General features: G+C 44.0%; 1 protein-coding gene across 1 annotated transcript in view; it reads right to left on the minus strand.

Annotated features, from left to right (window-relative positions):
- FER1L6 (fer-1 like family member 6) overlaps nucleotides 1-18,805 on the minus strand; it is a 118,313-nt gene that overhangs the window by 67,307 nt on the left and 32,201 nt on the right. The window contains exons 14-18 of the mRNA XM_003782357.2: nucleotides 18,087-18,187; nucleotides 14,562-14,652; nucleotides 11,708-11,827; nucleotides 9,888-10,040; nucleotides 3,155-3,332 (exon numbers count right to left, since the gene is read on the minus strand). Coding sequence (XP_003782405.1) covers nucleotides 3,155-3,332; nucleotides 9,888-10,040; nucleotides 11,708-11,827; nucleotides 14,562-14,652; nucleotides 18,087-18,187 — 643 coding nt within the window. The remainder of the gene's footprint in view (nucleotides 1-3,154; nucleotides 3,333-9,887; nucleotides 10,041-11,707; nucleotides 11,828-14,561; nucleotides 14,653-18,086; nucleotides 18,188-18,805) is intronic.

Genomic DNA, 18,805 nt, shown 5'->3' on the forward strand with positions numbered 1-18,805 from the left:
GATGCTGGTGTGTTGCTACTATTGCTCATTCCCACGTATCCCGTGCAGGCGGGAGGCAGAGAGCACCCGTGAGCCCATCACTGGGAAGGAAACAGGAAAAATGTCGGGGAGTGGGAGCCACAGATGAGAAAAACGCTAAGCACAATAAATGGGTCTCGAGAATCTGGTGCTTTGTGAGCAATGATGAAACAGCATGGTACATCACACGATCCTATTCATGTAAGATGAACCTATGTGCATACAAAGGAATAATTCACATTCGCCAAAGCAATTCACATAAAAAGGGCAGACTCCAGGGGAGGTGGCACGGCCCTTTGAGCAGAGCCCTAAAGGACGGTGACATTTGATGGGCAGGGGTGGAGGTGCCAAGTGGCTGAAACAGGATGATTCAAGACAAGGTCAAAATTGCCAGGCCATGGTGTAGCACCTGTGGCTCAAAGGAGTAGGGCACAGGCCCCATATGCCGGAGGTGGTGGGTTCAAACCCAGCCCCAGCCAAAAACTGCCAAAAAAAAAAAAAAATTGCCAGGCCATGTAGGGCCAGATGTAGTCCAGTTTGGCTAGAGTACAGGGCCCCTGACAGCTATAGTCCTATCCTTGAGGACCTCACAGGCCTGAATGAGGCACTGATGCCGAGTTAGCAGACAACAGGGAGTGCTTGGAGGGCTATGCCTGGGAGCTGATCAGAGCTTCAGGAGCATAAAACTATGAGTCACACTAGCCATGGGCAGAAGAGATGTCAGAGAGGGGAACCAACAAAGGGACAACACTGCCCCCTCTGGGCAGGAAGCTTAGCGGCCAGATCTGATGCACTGGCAGAGGGGAAAGAAGGGGGGGCATTAATGCAAGGCTTGACTCCTTGAACCAGCAGGGCGAGGAGGGGCAGGGAAGGCCGGGCCACCAAGGGTAGTCATGAGACTGACAGATGCCTCTGCCCCTCCACCCTCCACCCTCCACCCCAGGCCGCTATCTGGCTACATGGAGACCAGTGTGGAGCTGAGAAAGCGGCAGCCATGTCAATGCCCACTCTGATCCTGCAGAGGAAACTTGAACGCTGCACTGTGGTTAAACCCAGGCACTTATGGCACAAGGTTCCCCAAGCTCTGATCAAGTTAGGGGAACCAGACAGGTAAAGCCTTTGGATTCAATTCTAAGTCCTCCCTCCATCTCCACCTCCACACTAATATACCCTAACGTGATAGGGTGGGCCCAGCTGATGAGAAAGCCCTTAAAATGCCCATGGTAAACAATGGAGTGTCATGTATATGGCACAGGGATTTTCCCAGCAGGAGTGTGTCTAGAGATGGCCCAGGTGTTCCTTAGCTGGTTATGTAGCTTGGTCAATTTCTCAGCTGGACATGAACTTGGAAATGGCTCATCCTGTGAGAATGTCCACCCACCTGTCCCTGAAAAGACTAGCCCTGGAATTTTAGCAGCCCTCTCAATGGCAGTCGCACAAGCAATGCACTGCACAACTCCAGGGGGCTCCATTCCCTTAGTTAAGGCTTTTGTTTTTCTGAACCTTTGAGTCTTACTAGTCTGCCTCCTTGCGTGTCATCAGTCCACCTCTTGTGCTATAGCTTGATTTCCACTTGGGGTTGTTAGAGATGCCTCTGCTTGTCCCCACTCGAGGGCCAGAATCACATCTCACTCATCTCTACATCCCCCACTAGTTTTGCCACCATACCTTCCATATATGGATGCAAACTAATTTTTTTGCAGCATGGGCATTTTCTGGAACACAAAATGCTCCAGTGGTATGGAAGGCAGCCAAATCCATCAATGCCAATGCACAGCAGAGAAAGTGTATTAGGTCACTCTGTGAAAACAACATGCTCCTAAGGATCAGAGAGCATTACAGAAACTGCTCCTCTTCTCTGCACGGTTAGTTGCTGGGGCCCCAAGCACATCCAGGTCCTTAGGTCTCTAGAGATAGTGTTAACAAAGATAGGAAGATACCTTGATGTGGATGATTTCTTCCAAAGACAAAGACTCTCTAAACGTAGGATGGACAGCGGTGGAGAGAAAGCAGAGGTTGGAGACAGTTTGCCCATCATTTACTAGCTGTGTGATCTTGGGCAATTTCTAAGCATCTCTGATACATACTTTCTCCATCTGTGAAATAAAGGGACTTCCCACGGTGGATGTGAGAAATAAATTAGATCTTATGTATAAAGTGTAGGCCACAAGGATTGGCATATGGTAGGTGTTATCCATTTTCCAAAAAGACAGTGTTCCTACACATTGACATTGGGCACAGAAACCATGAGCTGAACCAGTAGATACAGTCTCCAGAACCTTGTCTTCAGCACAGCCCTACTGAACAACTGAGATTTCACTGGCAGTCACGGTCAACCAGAATCAGGAAGCCTTGTACACAGGAAACCTGAGTGTGGACAGTTCTCCCATGTTTCCAACACCGGCTCAGCTCCAAACTCAACTTTGGTAGAAGCGAAGGTACAACTGGAGTCTGCCTTATCTGAATTCAGCAGCAAGAGATCCCACACATATAAGACGTTTGGAGAAAGAAAGCAAAATTCAGCAAAATGCAATGGTAAAGCATCAGTATTTGCCACAAAACTCAAAATTGTATCAAAATGTAAACACTGTGGTACTCAGAGAAAATAACTTACATATCAAAAGGGATTCCGTAAAGCATGCTGAGTTTCTAAAAGCAGCCAAGCCAATAACCGAGTTGGACAAACATGAACAACCCCAACAATGCCCGTCGGCACTGGGTCCCTACTGAGAAATGTGAAGGCCTGCTGCTTATGTGTCAAAATCCCAATGGACTGGAAAGGAAAAGGTACCTTACTTCCACAGGTTGTATCGGCACAAGAATTTATGATGTTTCTTTAAACATCTTTTGCTTAAAATGCAAACTCACCCTATGTAGCCTACCCACAGAGAATCTTGAATTGTTTCCTGTCTATTCACAGAAAAAAAGTTTATTCCAGATGTGTTTAAAGACTTCGCTTTATTCTTTTTAGATGGAGCATTGGAAGGTAAGGAAGAAGACTTGGAAACTACAGTAAAGAAGGCCAATAAGTTGATCCTAAAATAAAGTGCACTCAACTCAGGCATGCTGCCAACATCCCTGTCTTCTTAGAAGCCCACCCGAGACTGAATGACCCCTTTGCCCAGTGGTGCCATACCTTGGTAGAGCAGGTTGGCTGGGGGGTGATTAGCATCAACCACTTTGGAAGGCATTTCTGCTTCGTAGCCTGCAGGCAGGTTGTCCAGGATGGTGCTGGAGTGTTTGGTGGAGCCCAGCCACAGGTACACATCTACTTTTGCTTGCACTGACCAACCAGCTGGCCGTTTCCCAGGAAGCTGGGGAAAGGTTACAAGGAAGACGCCTTGTTAGTAGGGGACAATTAGGGACCTCACCCCTTGAGATAAAAGGTCCTTTGAGGGGACACACCTGGTGGTATGTTCTCAAGGGCTCCTTTTAACTCGGAATGAGAACAATGGTCCCAGTTGCTTCAACTCATCACTCTGGAGAAGGATCCAGGGCTAGTGGGGCCAGAAGCTTAGGCATGTGCTGTGATGTGCTCTTCAAACCCTGGCCATTTAAACCTAGTAGGCAGATGTGTTTATTGCCCCCATTGTATAGATAAGAAAACTGTGACATTAAGTAAGTTGCGTAAGATCACTCAGTTCTGGCAGAGCCAAGACTTGAGCCCAGGAGAGATGATTCTAACTCTAGATTTCGATTCTGAACCCCATAGCCTGCCTCTTCATTATGCTAAGCCGAAATCTTCCTGAAACTTCCCACTGCCTGGAGTTCCAAACTGACTTTCCATTCCCGTGACTCATTCAGGAGAAACCCAACAGTTTTTCCGTAAGTCAGACCTCACGTGCTTGCAGGAACCCACCTGGCCTGCATGGTTTTTCTTCTTGGCCGAACACAGCCAAGGCCTGAAGCCTTCATCCTTCCTCTGCAGTGAGGGTGAGTTCTCATTCCCTCACTACCCGACCATCTCTCCTTTGAATGTGCTCAGGTGTGTGTGTGTATATTTATGCTTTAATTTCTGTGCTTGTTCGTATTTGTGTGTGTGGTATGAGTGTGTGCACACATATGTATGTGTGTGTTTGCACGTATACACATATATGTGTGTGCATATGTAGAGGAGGCGGCAAGTCTTCTCAGGATCTAACGGACCCAACTCAATGCAGACAGTGTGGATCATGTACTTCTCAGTCACCAGGAGTTGGGGACCCTCTGCCCCCATCCAGCCCTGCCTGTATTCAAGACCCCCGGCTGGGTCACCATCCCCAGAGGAGCCGTGGCACTGAGACTCGGCTCCTTCTCCTGGTTCTGTCGACCTTTCTAAGTGCCTCTGCAGAGTGTTTCTCAGGATTTCCTATCGCTGATTTCCCCGGCCTTCTATACCACTTCCTTCCCACAGAGGGTCACAGAATCCTGAGAAGAAAACACAAAACTTGCCCAGACAATTTTCAAGGCCCCTGTGGAGAGCCTCTGAATCCAAAATCAGGCATGGCTGTTTGCCTTTCTGCTTGTTCTGTGGGTTCCATAAACAGATTTTGAGTAACTCAATTTAGCAACAACTGTGAGTGCTGCAAGGACCTTGCTGAGGGCCTAGGGGAGGAGGCTGTCAGGTGACTATGAGTCAGTCCTGGCCCTTCCCCAAGCTCATGAGGAGGCCACTTGCTTTCCTTACTCAGATGTAAGGACAGAAAATGCTGAGGGAGCAGAGAAGGAGCAGTGGGCATGTCCATCCTTTCTTTAAGATTCAAATATTCAACTGGGTTTTAACTGGTAGTTAGGCATTAGATCCCAGAGAGAGGAGAAAGGAAAGTTTATGAACAAAGATCTGGGTCCCACGAGCTCAGAGTTAGTGGGCGCTTACTCATGCCAGGAGTGGAGCTAAGAGCTTTCAAAAAGGAAGGACTCACAACCGATGAGCATGGCGGAGCGTGACACAGACAAGGCTGAGGGATCTTGCTCGGTATGTGGAGGTGTTGAGATTTTATTCTTTAGAGAGTAGAATGCCATTGTTTTGGGGTTTTTTTTTTTGTTGTTGTTGTTAAAAAAAAAAATCCAAATAAGGTCATTTCATTGTTGGTAAAGGCAACCACTCTATAGCCTATAATTTTAAAAATAATAATAAGACAGATAATCCTCAGTCTATCACTTCCCTGATAATAATAGCCAAATGTATCACATACTTATTCAATGGAACAAATATTTATTGAAAGTGTAAGTTTGTATTTTGTAATAAAAGTGGTTCTCTTGCCATTTGTAGACAATGGTAGACCATCAATTCATAAAAGCAGGAAATGTTGTCTGTTGCTTCACAGTGATGGATGTCCCCAAGGCCTGAAAGACTGCTTAGCACTCAAGAAAAATCTAGTAAATATTGCTGAGTAATTATTTATTCTCTATTGACATTTCTAGCAACAATGAATTTAATACATGGTAAGCACTTACATTGTTCTAGACCCTGGTCTAATGTTTCTCCTTTATGTGGTAGTGGTACATGTTATTACCAAGTCATAAGTTATCATTCATCTTTGCAATGACTCCATACAGTCTTTTTATAGTCTTTTAAAATGTGTATTTTTTTTTTTTGCAGTTTTTGGCCAGGGCTGGGTTCGAACCTACCAGTTCTGGCATATGGGGCTGGTGCCCTACTCCTTTGAGCCACAGCTGCTGTCCTATAATGTGTATTTTTTTTTTTTTATGATGTGTATTTTAAAGGTGAGGAAATAGAGATTCCAAGAAGTTAAGACAGTTGTCCAAAGTGATAGAGCAGGGCAGGGTTAGAACTAGGACTCAAAGCCAGCTTTACCCAGCTCCAGAGCCCAGGCTCTCAGCCAGTGTTCCTCACACACTGTGTGCGTGCATCTGGACTGCCTGGGTGTCCAGATAAAGTGCAAACTCTCATTCAGTTGCTCAGAGGTGGAGTTTGAGAGTCTGCATTCACCCCTGTTGATGGTCTTGCTGGTCTACAGACCTCAATTTAAAGTCTTTGAGCAGCAAGGCTCTTAACTTCATTGTCCTGAGTAGGTCTGGTAGTCTGTGCTTCTTAGAGTAAAACAAAAAACAACAAATAACACCATCCACTTCTACCACCACTAAACACCATGTGTGCATGTGAACTCAAGGGGAGAACCCAACACTCAGACAACATCTGGTGTAAATGTTCCGTAAGGACCACTGTTGCACTCCTAAAGTTAGCAGCGCGTTCATTTATTTAAAATAAAAACAAACTGAAATTGCTGGAACAAGGATGCAGAGTGTGTCACGTAAGCTCCAAGGTGGCTCATCTGGCATTATCGAGCACTGTCCTGGGTGCCTTCAGAGCCAGCATCCCCTGTTTAATTGTGTCCCCTCTGCCATCCTCATGCGTGTCTGCCCCGCCTCCCCCTTCTCCATTCTTCTTCCTCTCTCCTGTGCCCCAGTGGCATGACCAACCACCACCAGGCCTTTCCTTCTGAGAATAGCAAACATAGGAAAATAGAAAACACACTGGAGAATAATTAAAGAACACAAAAGTGCATCAGAAAGCTATGCCCTCCCAGGTATGAGTGCTGCAGGAGACAGGACGATAATGGTTAACCCTCCCCTGCCCCACCGCTGCCCTGGGTCCTGGCACACGCCAGCTGGTCTAAAAGGAAGAGGAAAATATGGAAAGTCAGAGAAAGGACAGAGACATGGGGATTCATGCAAACTGTGCTGGACTCGTCAGCCAGCGCTGGTGACAGGAAGCCGTGCTTGTCTTGCAGAGGATTTCCTCTGCGGCAGGGCTCAGGAGGGCGCCTTTCAGCCACCACTTCCTGCCACATCCTAGAAAAAGCTGGATGGAAAGCTGGAAGCCTAGAGAGGACAGGGTGGGAGACAGAGAGGAGCATGAGAAGGGGTGGGCTTGGCACAGAGAAGCAACTCAAGGAGAAAAGAAAGGGAAGGTTGAGCCCCCCGCTCTGGGCTCTGAGCGCATCCTGCCCTCCCATAGCAAGAGCTTCCTCTCACTATGAATTTCCTTGCCCACATCTCCAGCCATCAGGGCACAGGGAAGATGAGATTAAAAGGGGAAACCCCTGGTAGTTGGGATGGTGGGCTGCCCTCAGCTCTGCAAATTCTGTTCCGTTATTTTTAGTAGTATCATGAATACATTTAAATTAGAGATAAAGGAAGATCATGGGAGGCAGGACCATGAAACCCCAACTGCAGTAGTAGGTTAACCATCACTCAGTTATGGGGTAACAGATCAGTCACCTTCGTTTCCTCCAGATGAATATTTCCTGTACTGGGCCTGGAGGAACAGGAGTTTCCTAAAACTTGTCACTACCTATTCAGGATGAATAAACTTGGGAAACTGGGGTTTAAAAAGTTAAAGATGTCTCCTGATGGCAGGACTTCTTAGAACCCTCTACTGGTTAATGAGTCCTAAGAAAATGCCCACGGTTCCCAGGTTACAACACCGACCTCCTAAATGTATTTGAACCTTGGACAGTTACAGAGCCAGTCGAAAGACAGCTCTGTGGAATAAACTTTGAGGAAATACTGGCCTAGAAAGTTTAGAGATTTGCATTCTGTTTTTTTTCCCTTCTATTTCCTCGCTAAGAAACTGGGGTCAGCCCCAGGTGAGGGAAATCTTTGTCTTTCCTGTACAGCCCTTACTTTTTTCAAACCCACCAATTCAGCGAGGAGACACGGGCCTCCAGGGAGGCGGTAGGTAGAAAGGGCTTAATATCAGGAGTGAAAAGGAATGAAAATAGTTTCGTTGAGTCATCTTATTAAGATGTTTAATCTGGTTGGTATAATCGAATTCAACAAGATTTAAGAAAGCTATTGCCCAAAGCAATCCCAAGGGTGAAAAGAATATAGAAAAAAGTAACCAAGGCTTACAGAGATATCCATAAAGAGAACACAGAATGATGGACGCCACAGGGCAGAAGTTCTGCGTTCCCAGTTATGTTCATCCTCTGGCTTTATTTGACAGCTGTTCTTTGTTATAATTTTAAATAGTACCAGGTTACGTCAAAATATTTAGGAGTGAGTAATGTTATATTGGATTTTGAGTATTTTTAGCACAGGGCCTTTTGAAATGATTTGCTATTTTTAAGACAAATGTTTCTTGTCTCTCTAGCATTCCGTGAATGGAGAAAGTTAAAAAAAAAAAATCCTTGATAATTGTGGTGAATGACTTGGATGAAAAAAATCCTTTTTTTCAGTTACAGTTTGACAGCAGTGGTTTTAAAAATAATTTTACAAGAGTGACAGAAAATAGCATGCAGAGTCACAAACAGCTCCCTGGCCAGGAAGGGGGTCATGCCGCTACGTGGGTGATCTCTGAGAAGCTGGATGTCCACTCGTTTGAAGGCAGGCATTTAGTGGGTGACTTCTCTGGGTGGGGTACAACTATGTGTTTTTTATTTTCACGTATCCATGTAATCCTCACGACCATCTCCATTTAAGGGATGAAGAATGGAATGAACGTTCCTTGTCCGTTTGAATGTTGACGAATGTTAAGTAACTTGCTCCGGGTCGTTTAACTAGTAAACATTGGCCCCGGAATTCTCACACGGGTTGTGGTCCCCCAAGATTCATATATTGAAGTTCTATTTTCCAATACCCAGAAAATGATCTTATTTAGAAATAAAGCAGATGTAATTAGGTAGGGTAAGATGACATTATATTGGATTAGGTAGGCCGGGTCCAGTGTGACTGGGGGCATAAAAAGAATGGCCTAAAGAGACAGGCCACAGAGAAAGAAGGGCATGTGACACGGGCACAAAGCGTGAAGCTAAACAGAAGCTAGGAAAGAGGCAGGGAATGGGCCCTTCCCTAATGCCTGCAGAGGGAACACGGCCCACGGACACCTGCGTCTGGAACGCCTAGCCTTTAGAACCGTGAGATAATACATTTCTGTGGTTTAAGCCAATCAGTTCATGATACTTTGTTGCAGCTCTAACAGACTAATCCAAATTCCAACCCTTATTCACCTTATTTCAAAGCCCATGCTGTCAACCCTTCTCCCATTCTGCCTCTTGTGCTCAAAATGTGGGTCCTTCTGCCTGCAACATTGAACAATCAAACCTACGGTGGCCTCTTGAAGTTGGATGGCACCTAGAGGCCATCTAATGGCGCCAGTGGCTACCATGTTTATATTAAATAGTGGTTCAGAACCTGTTGACACCACAAAGGATGAAGAACTCGTGGACTTCCATTTAGGGAACTTTTTCTCTGTAAAGTGTTTATAGACCCTCCTTTTCACTCATTCTACTTACTGGGATAAAATTTCTTTTCAGTAAAGGTAAAATATCTAGGGTCTCCAAGAAAGGTTTAAATCTGGACCTCGAGACAGCAGAATCCACCCAGAGCTATATGCCTATGAGGGCCCACCCCTGAGGCATCAGGGGACCTTTTCTTCATGAAGGGGGCATGGGCCCTGATGTTGAAAAGATTATCATATTTTTACAATTTAAAGTCACCGGGAATCCTGAACTAGAAGTTCTGTTCCTCTTGCAATTTTCTTTGAAACTATTTTGAAAATATAGAATTCAGTTGAAGAGACACCAGGGACAAATTATCTAAGAGAAAGGTAGTAAGGACACTAATAGAAAAATGCTCACTCTTAGTAGTAATCAAAGAAGTGAACGTTAAAGTAACCTGGAGGGACACCCACGGCGGAAAAGAAACGTCTATGTGTCTGGTGATGTGACAGGTGGAAAAATGGAAAAGATTCTGTCTTACATTGGGCTCCTCCTCAAGTGCAACTCAAATCAAGAGGGGGCAGGGGCTCCAGTTGTCCTCACACCTTCAAAAGCATCGGGCAAGAAATGAGACGTGGGAATTCTGAACCATTATGGGAAAATGGAAATCTACCCTCATCTAGTAAAAAAACAGTGCAGACTTACTTTGAGGAAGTGAGTTTTGATCTTGCCACAGTGTTTGCCCATCTGCTCCGTGACGGGGGAGTAGAGCAGGTCTTTGGCGGGGATGCGGGCATAGGCCACTCTCTTGTTGTTACTGAGCATCCAGATGAAGACGTCGGGAATGGTGTGCTGGGGCTGCGGGGCGGAGAGGGAGGGGACTGGACAGGTTAGTAGTGAATGTGTTGAACGAATGCACTTCTGAAGTTTTGTTATCTTGAAGCTGTCCCTCTTCTGCCGAACACATTCTGTGACTGAACCCACGTAGGTACCGAAACATCTCTGCACCGAAGCAAGTCAAGTGCAGCTTCCTTAAGAAGAGAAACTCTCAGGTCATAAATGAAAGTCCATACAAACCCACACTCTGTGAGGACATGCAAGTTGGACCCCTGATTTGGCTGGCGTCTTTGCTGACCACTTTTTTCTATCTATAGAACAGACATTTTTGTTCAACTTCCCATGGTTTCCCCTCAACACCCCAAACTTGTAATAATGATCTAGCTTCAAGCCCAGGACTTCCTCAGAGCCAGATGACATTTCCAGAATATTTCAGTGAAAAAATAAAGGCAAAAATCCATGAATGTCTTTGAATGACTTGCCACTTGCTCTTTGGAAAGGGACGGTCATTCTACAAGGAATTTTATCATATGATTGTCAAGTACTTCGGCTCCATTTTAGATGGTTCTTCAGGACAAACTTGACTAAATTGCACAGGAAATTAGACTTTAAAGTTGAGCTAATCAGAAGGGCAAGATTCCATGCCAAGTGGCCCATCATGGTATGAGTATTTGAAATGCACATTTCTGAACCCATATAACCACCAAAACAAGAGGAGGTCTGTTACTAGAAAGGAGACGTTCCTGGGCTGGAAGCAGATACTCTGTCTTTCCAACCTCTGATGCTCAGGTATAATTGACACCCACAGGGGACATCCTTTCTGTCTTAATATGGAAACAGAGACACGGGGATGGAGGTTTTCCTGGACAAGGCTGGCCAGTCACAGACTTGAAGCTCCTGGCCTGGCCTGAACCCTCTACACGCTTCTTCACGTTCCCGTGTTTACTGCTGCCTGTCTCACTGCTTATTGTGCCTTCAAGGGTGACTGAATAGCAACAAAAATTACGACTTTTGAGAACAACAGAAGCAGTAAATCTGTACCTCTCCCTGAAATCTTCCCACACAAATCTCAGGGAGGGAGAGTATCTGGCAGGATCTCACCTACGGGCTCAGTGCAAGGGTACATTTCAGAACAACTAAGAGTATATTATAAATGTCTTACCACAAAAATAAGTAAGTGAGGTGATGGTTATGCTAATCAGCTTGATTTAAGTGTTCCACGTTGTATATCAAGTCATCATATTGTACCCCATATGTGTATACAGTTATGATTTAATAAAAATTAGGTTAAAAAAAAGAAAAAATCTCAGTTTAAGAGGTTTCTACACATTTGCAGGCTTCAAGAAGGAGTTTCAGCATCTGACAGAACAAATATGGGGGCATTTTCCTCCAGATCTTTCTAGAAGTCACCAGAAGACACTATTCACAGCTTACTTTAAAATGAGAAGCTGTTTTGACCTTTACTGGGCATGAATTTAAATCCTCTTATAGTTGAAAACCTATCAAAGTTCCTGTGCTTATCTTGAATTTGCTTACTTTTTATTTTGATGAATACTAAGGCTTTATAAAAAAATCAATAAAGCTGTAGGTGTTTGGCTTAATTTAAAAACCTCTCCTCTCACCCCTAAACTAACAGTGCTGCTTAGCCCAGCAGGGCTGGGAGAAGACTCATCTTTAGAGCTGATTACCTCATCCACAAGAAAGCGGATTTTTTCCACAAAGTTTTGGGCTTCGCTGATCATTTCATCAAGAGATAACTTTTTCTTCTGCTGCTGAATGATCCCTTTGGCCTCCTTGGACATTGCCTCCTAAAACGAGATAAGGATAATTGTAGATATTTCTGGAAATCTAGACAACAAGCACTGTCCAATGTCTAAAGAGACTTGAATGTCCTTTTTTTTTCCCTTGGGACAGAGTCTCACTATGTTACCCTCAGTACAGTGCTATGACATCATAGCTCACAGAAATCTCAAACTCTTGGGCTCAAGCTATTCTCTTGCCGCAGCCTCCCAAGCAGCTGGGACTACAGGCACCCACCACAATGCCTGGCTATGTTGTTGTTGTTGTTCTTGCAGTTGTCACTGTTGTTTAGCTGGCCCAGGCAGAATTTGAACCCACCAACCTCCATGTATGGGACTGGTGCCCTAATCACTGTGCACGGGCGCTAAGCCTGAAGGTCCTTATAAGCTCCATGGTGAGACACTCATGTGGGCTATCCCTAGGTCTGACACTGTGCATGCTGCCCACTTAATGGAAATTTTGTAGAACTATGGAGCCAGTGACTGTCAATCTCATCAGAGAGGTCACAGGTTTGTCAAGGTCATGTAGCTTGTTAGCCAGGACCTAAATCTAGGCTTTCTGATATCTAAAGACAATAGCTATAATAATAGCAGCTAAAATATATTGAGCTGTTACTCGGTTCCAGCCTGTGTGCTAACCACTACATTAATCCTTCATCACTCTTCATAACAACCTTATGAGGGAGGTGTTTTTCTTCCCATTTTATAGCTGAGGAAATAGTAAGGCAGCTACGGAGTATCAGAGCCAAAGCTGACCCCCTGCAGACCCCTAGCACATCCCTTGCCATTACATCCCCCCCCCCTCCCCGGTATGGTGGATGAGTCCAGACCAAGACATCATTTGCCAAACACTGCCAGGGAGCTCGGTATGAGTGGCTGGACCATCTAAACGTGCTTATTTTGATTCATTTGTTCAGTCAACATTTATGTGCTTAGGAAAAAACCACATAAACTCTTTACAGAGACTTCTGAATCCCCACGTGAGTTGGTCCTGCCTGCTGTCTGCTTCATCTTACAACGTTCTTTCCTCAATCACAGTGTCCTAGGCATACTGGTCCTCAGCAGGTCCTAGGCCTAGAACAGACATTGATAAGCCCTGCAGAGAATGTAGAAAAAATTTGGACTTTCTCTTAGGAATGACTGAGAGGATCCAATAACTTTTTTAATTGAGACAGAGTCTCATTTTGTCACCCTTGTTAGAGTACCATAGCATCATAGCTCACAGCAACCTCACACTCTTAGGCTTGAGCAATTCTCTTGCTTCAGCCTCCCTAGTAGCTAGGACTACAGGCACTCACCACAAGGCCCGGCTATTTGTTGTTGTTGTTGTTGTTGCTGCTTAACAGGCTCGGGCCAGGTTCAAACCCACCAGCCCTAGAGCATGTGGCCAGCGCCCTAACCACTGAGATGCATGTGCCAATAATATTTTAAGCAGTAGTGATCTAATCAGGGCTGCTTGTGGTCTGAAAGATGGCCTGGAGGACAAAAGCTGCAATGGTCCAGGACAGAGATACTAAGGACCTCAGCACAGGCAGTGATCCTAGGGGGGATGAAGTGGAATAAGTTCCGGAGTCTTTATGGAGCAGAAATGACAGGAGCTGGAGTCAAACTGACCATTCAAGGTGTGAGATAAGGGGTCTACATTGTCTGGTTGGAGTACCGAGTGTGGCTGGTGGTGCTGCCTTCAAATAAGGTGACAGGTTCAGTAAGGTACATAGAGTTTGAGGGGAAGTGAGACAAGCATAGGGACATCCTCCAGGAGGTGGGAAACCAGGCCTAGAGGTGAGGAATGGGACCTTTCAATACAAAGCCATTGAAATTGTTGGCTTGTTGAGGCCAAGGACTGGCCAACAACACAAAGACAGAGTGCTCCAAAGGTAACAGGTACACGGGGACACTGCAGAGACACGTCAGCCAGAGGCACTGAGGAGGAGCCAGCACAGGAAGAAGGTCTTACAGATGGTGCGAACCTGTTCCCCACTAAACGTTCTGGAGGTCAGAAAAGTAATATTCTGGAAAGCAGGATGAATGAGGGACTTATGTTTTAGTCTCTGAGTGATGATTAACTAGCTGTGACCTTTAAAAAATCTGGTACTCTCTCTGACTCTCACTCATACCTTTAAAATGTCCCTGAGAAGTCAAATACCGAGTAATTTTCTTTGCAGAAATGTCCCTTGGGACATGTCATGCTGGAACACGACTTTATAGGTGTATCTCACCTATTAAGATGTCTAGTTAGGGTCTGACTTGCTCTGGCATTTCCAGCCAGAATTCACCAAGGCACTCAATGCATGCAGGGCTCCAGGGCACAGAGGGGTATTGGCTGCTGCCCTCTTTGCAAAAAGTGCCTATAGCTTTCAACTCAACTCCTAACTGGAGGACCCCACAGTCAGGCAGAGTGTTTATTTCTTTTGATTTCTTGGCTTATGGGGCAGACAGCCCAGTGGGTGTATGGTCTTTAGCAAAATCTAAAGACCAAGAAAATGAACAAGAGAAGCTCCATCAGAAAGGAAGTAGGACCTCGCTAGGGCTCCTAGTTCATCTTTATAAACCTTCGGTACGTGCCAGAGTTCCTTTCCAACTCAACACACATCCTCTCGTCACACATGTCTCTTGCACCACACCAGTGTGTGACCTTTAAACCTTAACCTCGGCTGCTCTGTGACCTATGCCTCATCCACGAGGTTTATTTTTAAAGCAGATGCTTTAGCTGTGTCCAGAGTATAAATAGATTTTCACATACCAACTCCTGCCAGCAGAGCGTACGTCTCTTCTTATCTAAAGCGGTTTGGTTCAACATCTTGGGCTTCTTTTCTGCTTCAGTGATAAAGGCACTGTAAGAGGAGAACAATTTAAAAAGCTACTTAGTGAAAATCTATTTATATCATTCTGGGGATTTGCAAACACACTTTCTGCAATACAATGGAAGGCTGATGAAGCCACAGAACCAAGATTTTTAATTTAGAATTAAGCAAGGATTCTAAGAGATAAAGTGAGAATTGGAAATGATGCCCACAGCCAACGTCGGTTCTGGGAAACGGATGTTTGTTTCTCAGCATTTTCTTTCAGTTCGTATCCATTGCGATCACTATTCAAACCTGCCACGAAGAAAACCATAATGTGGATTTCCTTCATCTTACTAATTTAACACACACCAAAAGTTTCCTGAAAAGTTGTAAGGAAAGCAAATAGTGTAGATTCAATACTGAGATGTCTCCCCGCATTTTGAAAACCCACAAAGGACTAACTAGTAACATCTGGGGGAGATGAAGTTAAAAATGGTTTCAATAAGAAACCAGTAAAAATTATAACTGCAGTTCAAGAAGAAATACAAATGGCCAAAAGCCTTGGGGAAATAACACATTATCCTTAACGAGTAATAATTTAAACGACAATTAAAATCAGTGCCATTACACTCAAAAAAGATGGGTAATAGTCAAGTATGGTGAAAATGAGGGAGACAGTTTACTTGGCTACACTATTATAGTCGAGTATAATTCGTTACAATGTTTTCGAGGCTATTTGACAGCACCTATCAAGATTTGAATGTGTGTTTAATTTGATTCAAAAATGATACTAAAATTTTTAGCCTTCAAAAATAACTGAACGATTTGGCAAGAATGTGCTTACACAATAGTATCTATCATAGGACTGCTTGTAGTAGCAAAATTAAGGACTAGTTAAATATATCTCTAGGGAATAGTTAAATATATCAAGACACATCCGTGTGACTGAGTACTGAGGACATCTGTTACGTGTTCCTGTAGAAAGATGCCTGTGATGTATTATTGAGTGAAAAAGCAACCTGCTGGGCAAAATGTAAGATACCGCTTATGGCAAATATGATATTTTTATGAGTGCAGATAATATGGAGGGTGTGTGTTGACGAATCCACAGAAAAAGGCCTTCAGAACACATTGGACTTCTCTCCGGAGAGTAGAACTGGAGAGAGATTGAGACAAATGCTTTTACTTTATACAGTTCTGATTTTCGTTTTGTTTTGCTTTTATGGTAAGCATGCAGTCCTTCTGTGACCCCCAAATAATCAATTATAAAAGAAACCAAAAGGAAAGTTAAGATACCACTCCTCCCCGTAAGAGGAAAGATCCCACCCACACCAGGATCTGCCTGTGGCAACCGGAAGCCACACCAGAAATTCTCTTTGGGCATTAACTGATACAGTTAGACTCTTAATTTTTAAAAAGACGAAGAAGGCTTGTATTTTGAGGAAGGAATGTTGTTGCCCCATTCCTGCCTTTTCTAGAGGCACAAGGAATTCCACTCTACTGTGCAGAATGGATCAATCCAGGGAGAAGTGGTTGGTACTTCTAATCTCTGTTTTCCCCACAGTGGGGAAGTAATTAATCAAATGTATGAAGCAACCACAGCACGTTTCTGTTCATGGTCTGTCTTTACACCAGTGTTCCTGCTGGCCCGGGCAGCCTCCTCACCTCTATGTGGCAAATGGCCCATCCCTGCAGGGTGAAGCTCTGGAAGTCCAGCTGCTCAGCTATGAACAGGCCCGGGAAGCCAGAAGCCCACCCTCCTCTCAGGTCCAAAGCTGCTTTCTTATATCCAAGTTTCCAAAATACAAAACTAACATTTTGATCTCCATCTGGCCCTCAGAAACATTTTTCAGTTGGTTGTAAACTTGAAGAAAAGGGAGGATGATTAATATCACCTCCCCCAAATCTCCTGATATAGAAAAGTTAATTGAGCTATTAATTTGCTCACAGGCAGCTTCTGAAAATGTGACATTATGAAGCTTTGTAAAGCCACCTAAGGAGAATTACAGGTGGCACTTAGCTCACAGCAGGAGTAATACTAATATATATAACTTTTATGATTAAAAAAACCAGAAAAATAAAAAGGAGAAGACTATTTGCTTTCCTTTTTGTTTTTTGTGATTAAAAATAGTTGGATAGTTGTGAGATTGAGAAAGACAGAATTTATACGACAGAACATCAGAATTTCGCTATTCCCTGGTAATATTCTCCCTAAAAAACCTGTCACCCCCCCTGCCAAATTATCTTCATTCCTCATGTCTCTCTTCCTCTATGAAGAGGGGCACAGAAGAGCTGTACCCCACTGGGGAATTGTGTCATTGCTGTTTCTCTCCTGTACAGATCAATAACTTTGTATTCCTTTTCCTCTATTAATCTGCTTTTTGTCAGTTGGGTTTTAGCAAACCTTCTGAGTGCAAAGAGGACGTTTTCCCTTGGCCTTTATAGTAACGTTTGCTATAGCTTATCTATCAAATTGTCAAATACTTGCTGAGTACCTACCAAACGCAAGGCACCTTGCTGGTGTGATGTTCAATAACTCTAACTTAAAGATGTTCGAACATTAATGATTCTGAGCCTTGAGAGTAATTTGGCTTTGTAGCCTGAGTCGTGTGGCATGCAGTTGCAACTTCTTCTTTATCCTGTACAGTGTAAATGATTGGGAATGACCAAGCGGGACCAAGGATAAGATGTCCTCAGAACATTATTCCTCCTCATGGAATGTGAAAGCAATCTTCCTTGGAATGTAGCAAGCTATACTAATCAAATTGCTGTAATGTTATGTACTGGCCTTCTACAGAAAGTATTGGAACCCTGCTAAGACCATTTCTGCCTGTATGAGGGAAACCTTAGGTTCTACAATTTGGAGCCCTGAGCCCTATCACTTAGCATCTGTATGTCCTAGGTCAGCGGTTTTCAACCTGTGGGTCATGACCCCTTTGGGGGTGGAATGACCCTTTCACAGGAGTCGCCTAAATACATCCTGCATATCAGATATTTACTTATGATTCATAACAGTAGCAAAATTACAGTTATGAAGTAGCAACAAAAATAATTTTATGGTTGGGGGTCACCACAACTATATTAAAGGGTCGCAGCATTAGGAAGGTTGAGAACCACTGCCTTAGGTGGTCATCCTCAAGCTTTGAGGATAAATAAACTCCATACTGAATCATGTTTCTTGATTACTTAAGGTTGACACCAGGCATGAATACTACTAATATTTCTCTTGTTTCACAAATAATCCCTCAGTAAGCCTTTCTTTCTTTCCTTTTTCTGACCTTTGGTTACATTTTAGTTGTTTAAGTATCAGGAAGCAGTAGTGAGCCCATACCCACCAGCTAAATTACCGAAGAAAATAAAGATGGATATAACAGTATACGATGCCTGTCTGAAAGCCCGTGAAATTGGAGGTTTCCACACGGTAGGTACAAGCTGATCGGAGAGACGCTGAGACGCCTGTTTGCCTCCGTCTCTCCCCGTACCTGCTCTGACTAATGAAGTCCCGCAGCACCGCCTTCATCTTCTCTTCTGGCGCCTCCTCTGAAACCTTGATCAACTCTTTCACTTCTTCTATACTTTCTTCCTGCAAGCCAACCCCAAGGATGAAGAGATGAGCGGTTGGAGTGAGACTTGTGTAGAGATACAGATCCTAACACCCCAGAAATACTAGTTAGCTAATTTTTTGTTTTGGAAATGAAGGAAGATTCCCTCATTTTCTTATGCTTGAACTAAAACATGATTTTCTTTGGTGGAATTGGTCTAGATACAAGTCTTCTTCCACATGGTTCAAACTCATTTGTTTCCATTACAGATCCATTTCCTAACTCGGTACCATTTATTTACAGTTGCCCTCTGAGGCAACTTAATGCCATGGGGAATAGCTAACAATGTAGATGAATTGGACACAATTACCAAAACCTCAAAAGCAGTATTTAAATCAATTTGTTATATAGGAATATGATCATATGGAATAATCTCTGAAATTAAAGCACTACTCATTCTTCTGATTATGGGAGTTTGGGGCCAGGGACTGGAGCAGGGTGTATACGGCAATGGCCATAAGCTTATGTACTTAATAATTTCACTTTTCCTTTTGTGCCTAAACTCTAAAATTCCATTCATTGCTTAGAAGGAAAATGGTGCCCAAGGGGACGTGTACATGCTGCTATTGCTTTAACAGAATTTACAAAAACTATATTCT

This window comes from Otolemur garnettii, unplaced genomic scaffold (assembly GCF_000181295.1).
Source record: "Otolemur garnettii isolate 467f Iridium unplaced genomic scaffold, OtoGar3 scaffold00004, whole genome shotgun sequence".
Taxonomy (NCBI): domain Eukaryota; kingdom Metazoa; phylum Chordata; class Mammalia; order Primates; family Galagidae; genus Otolemur; species Otolemur garnettii.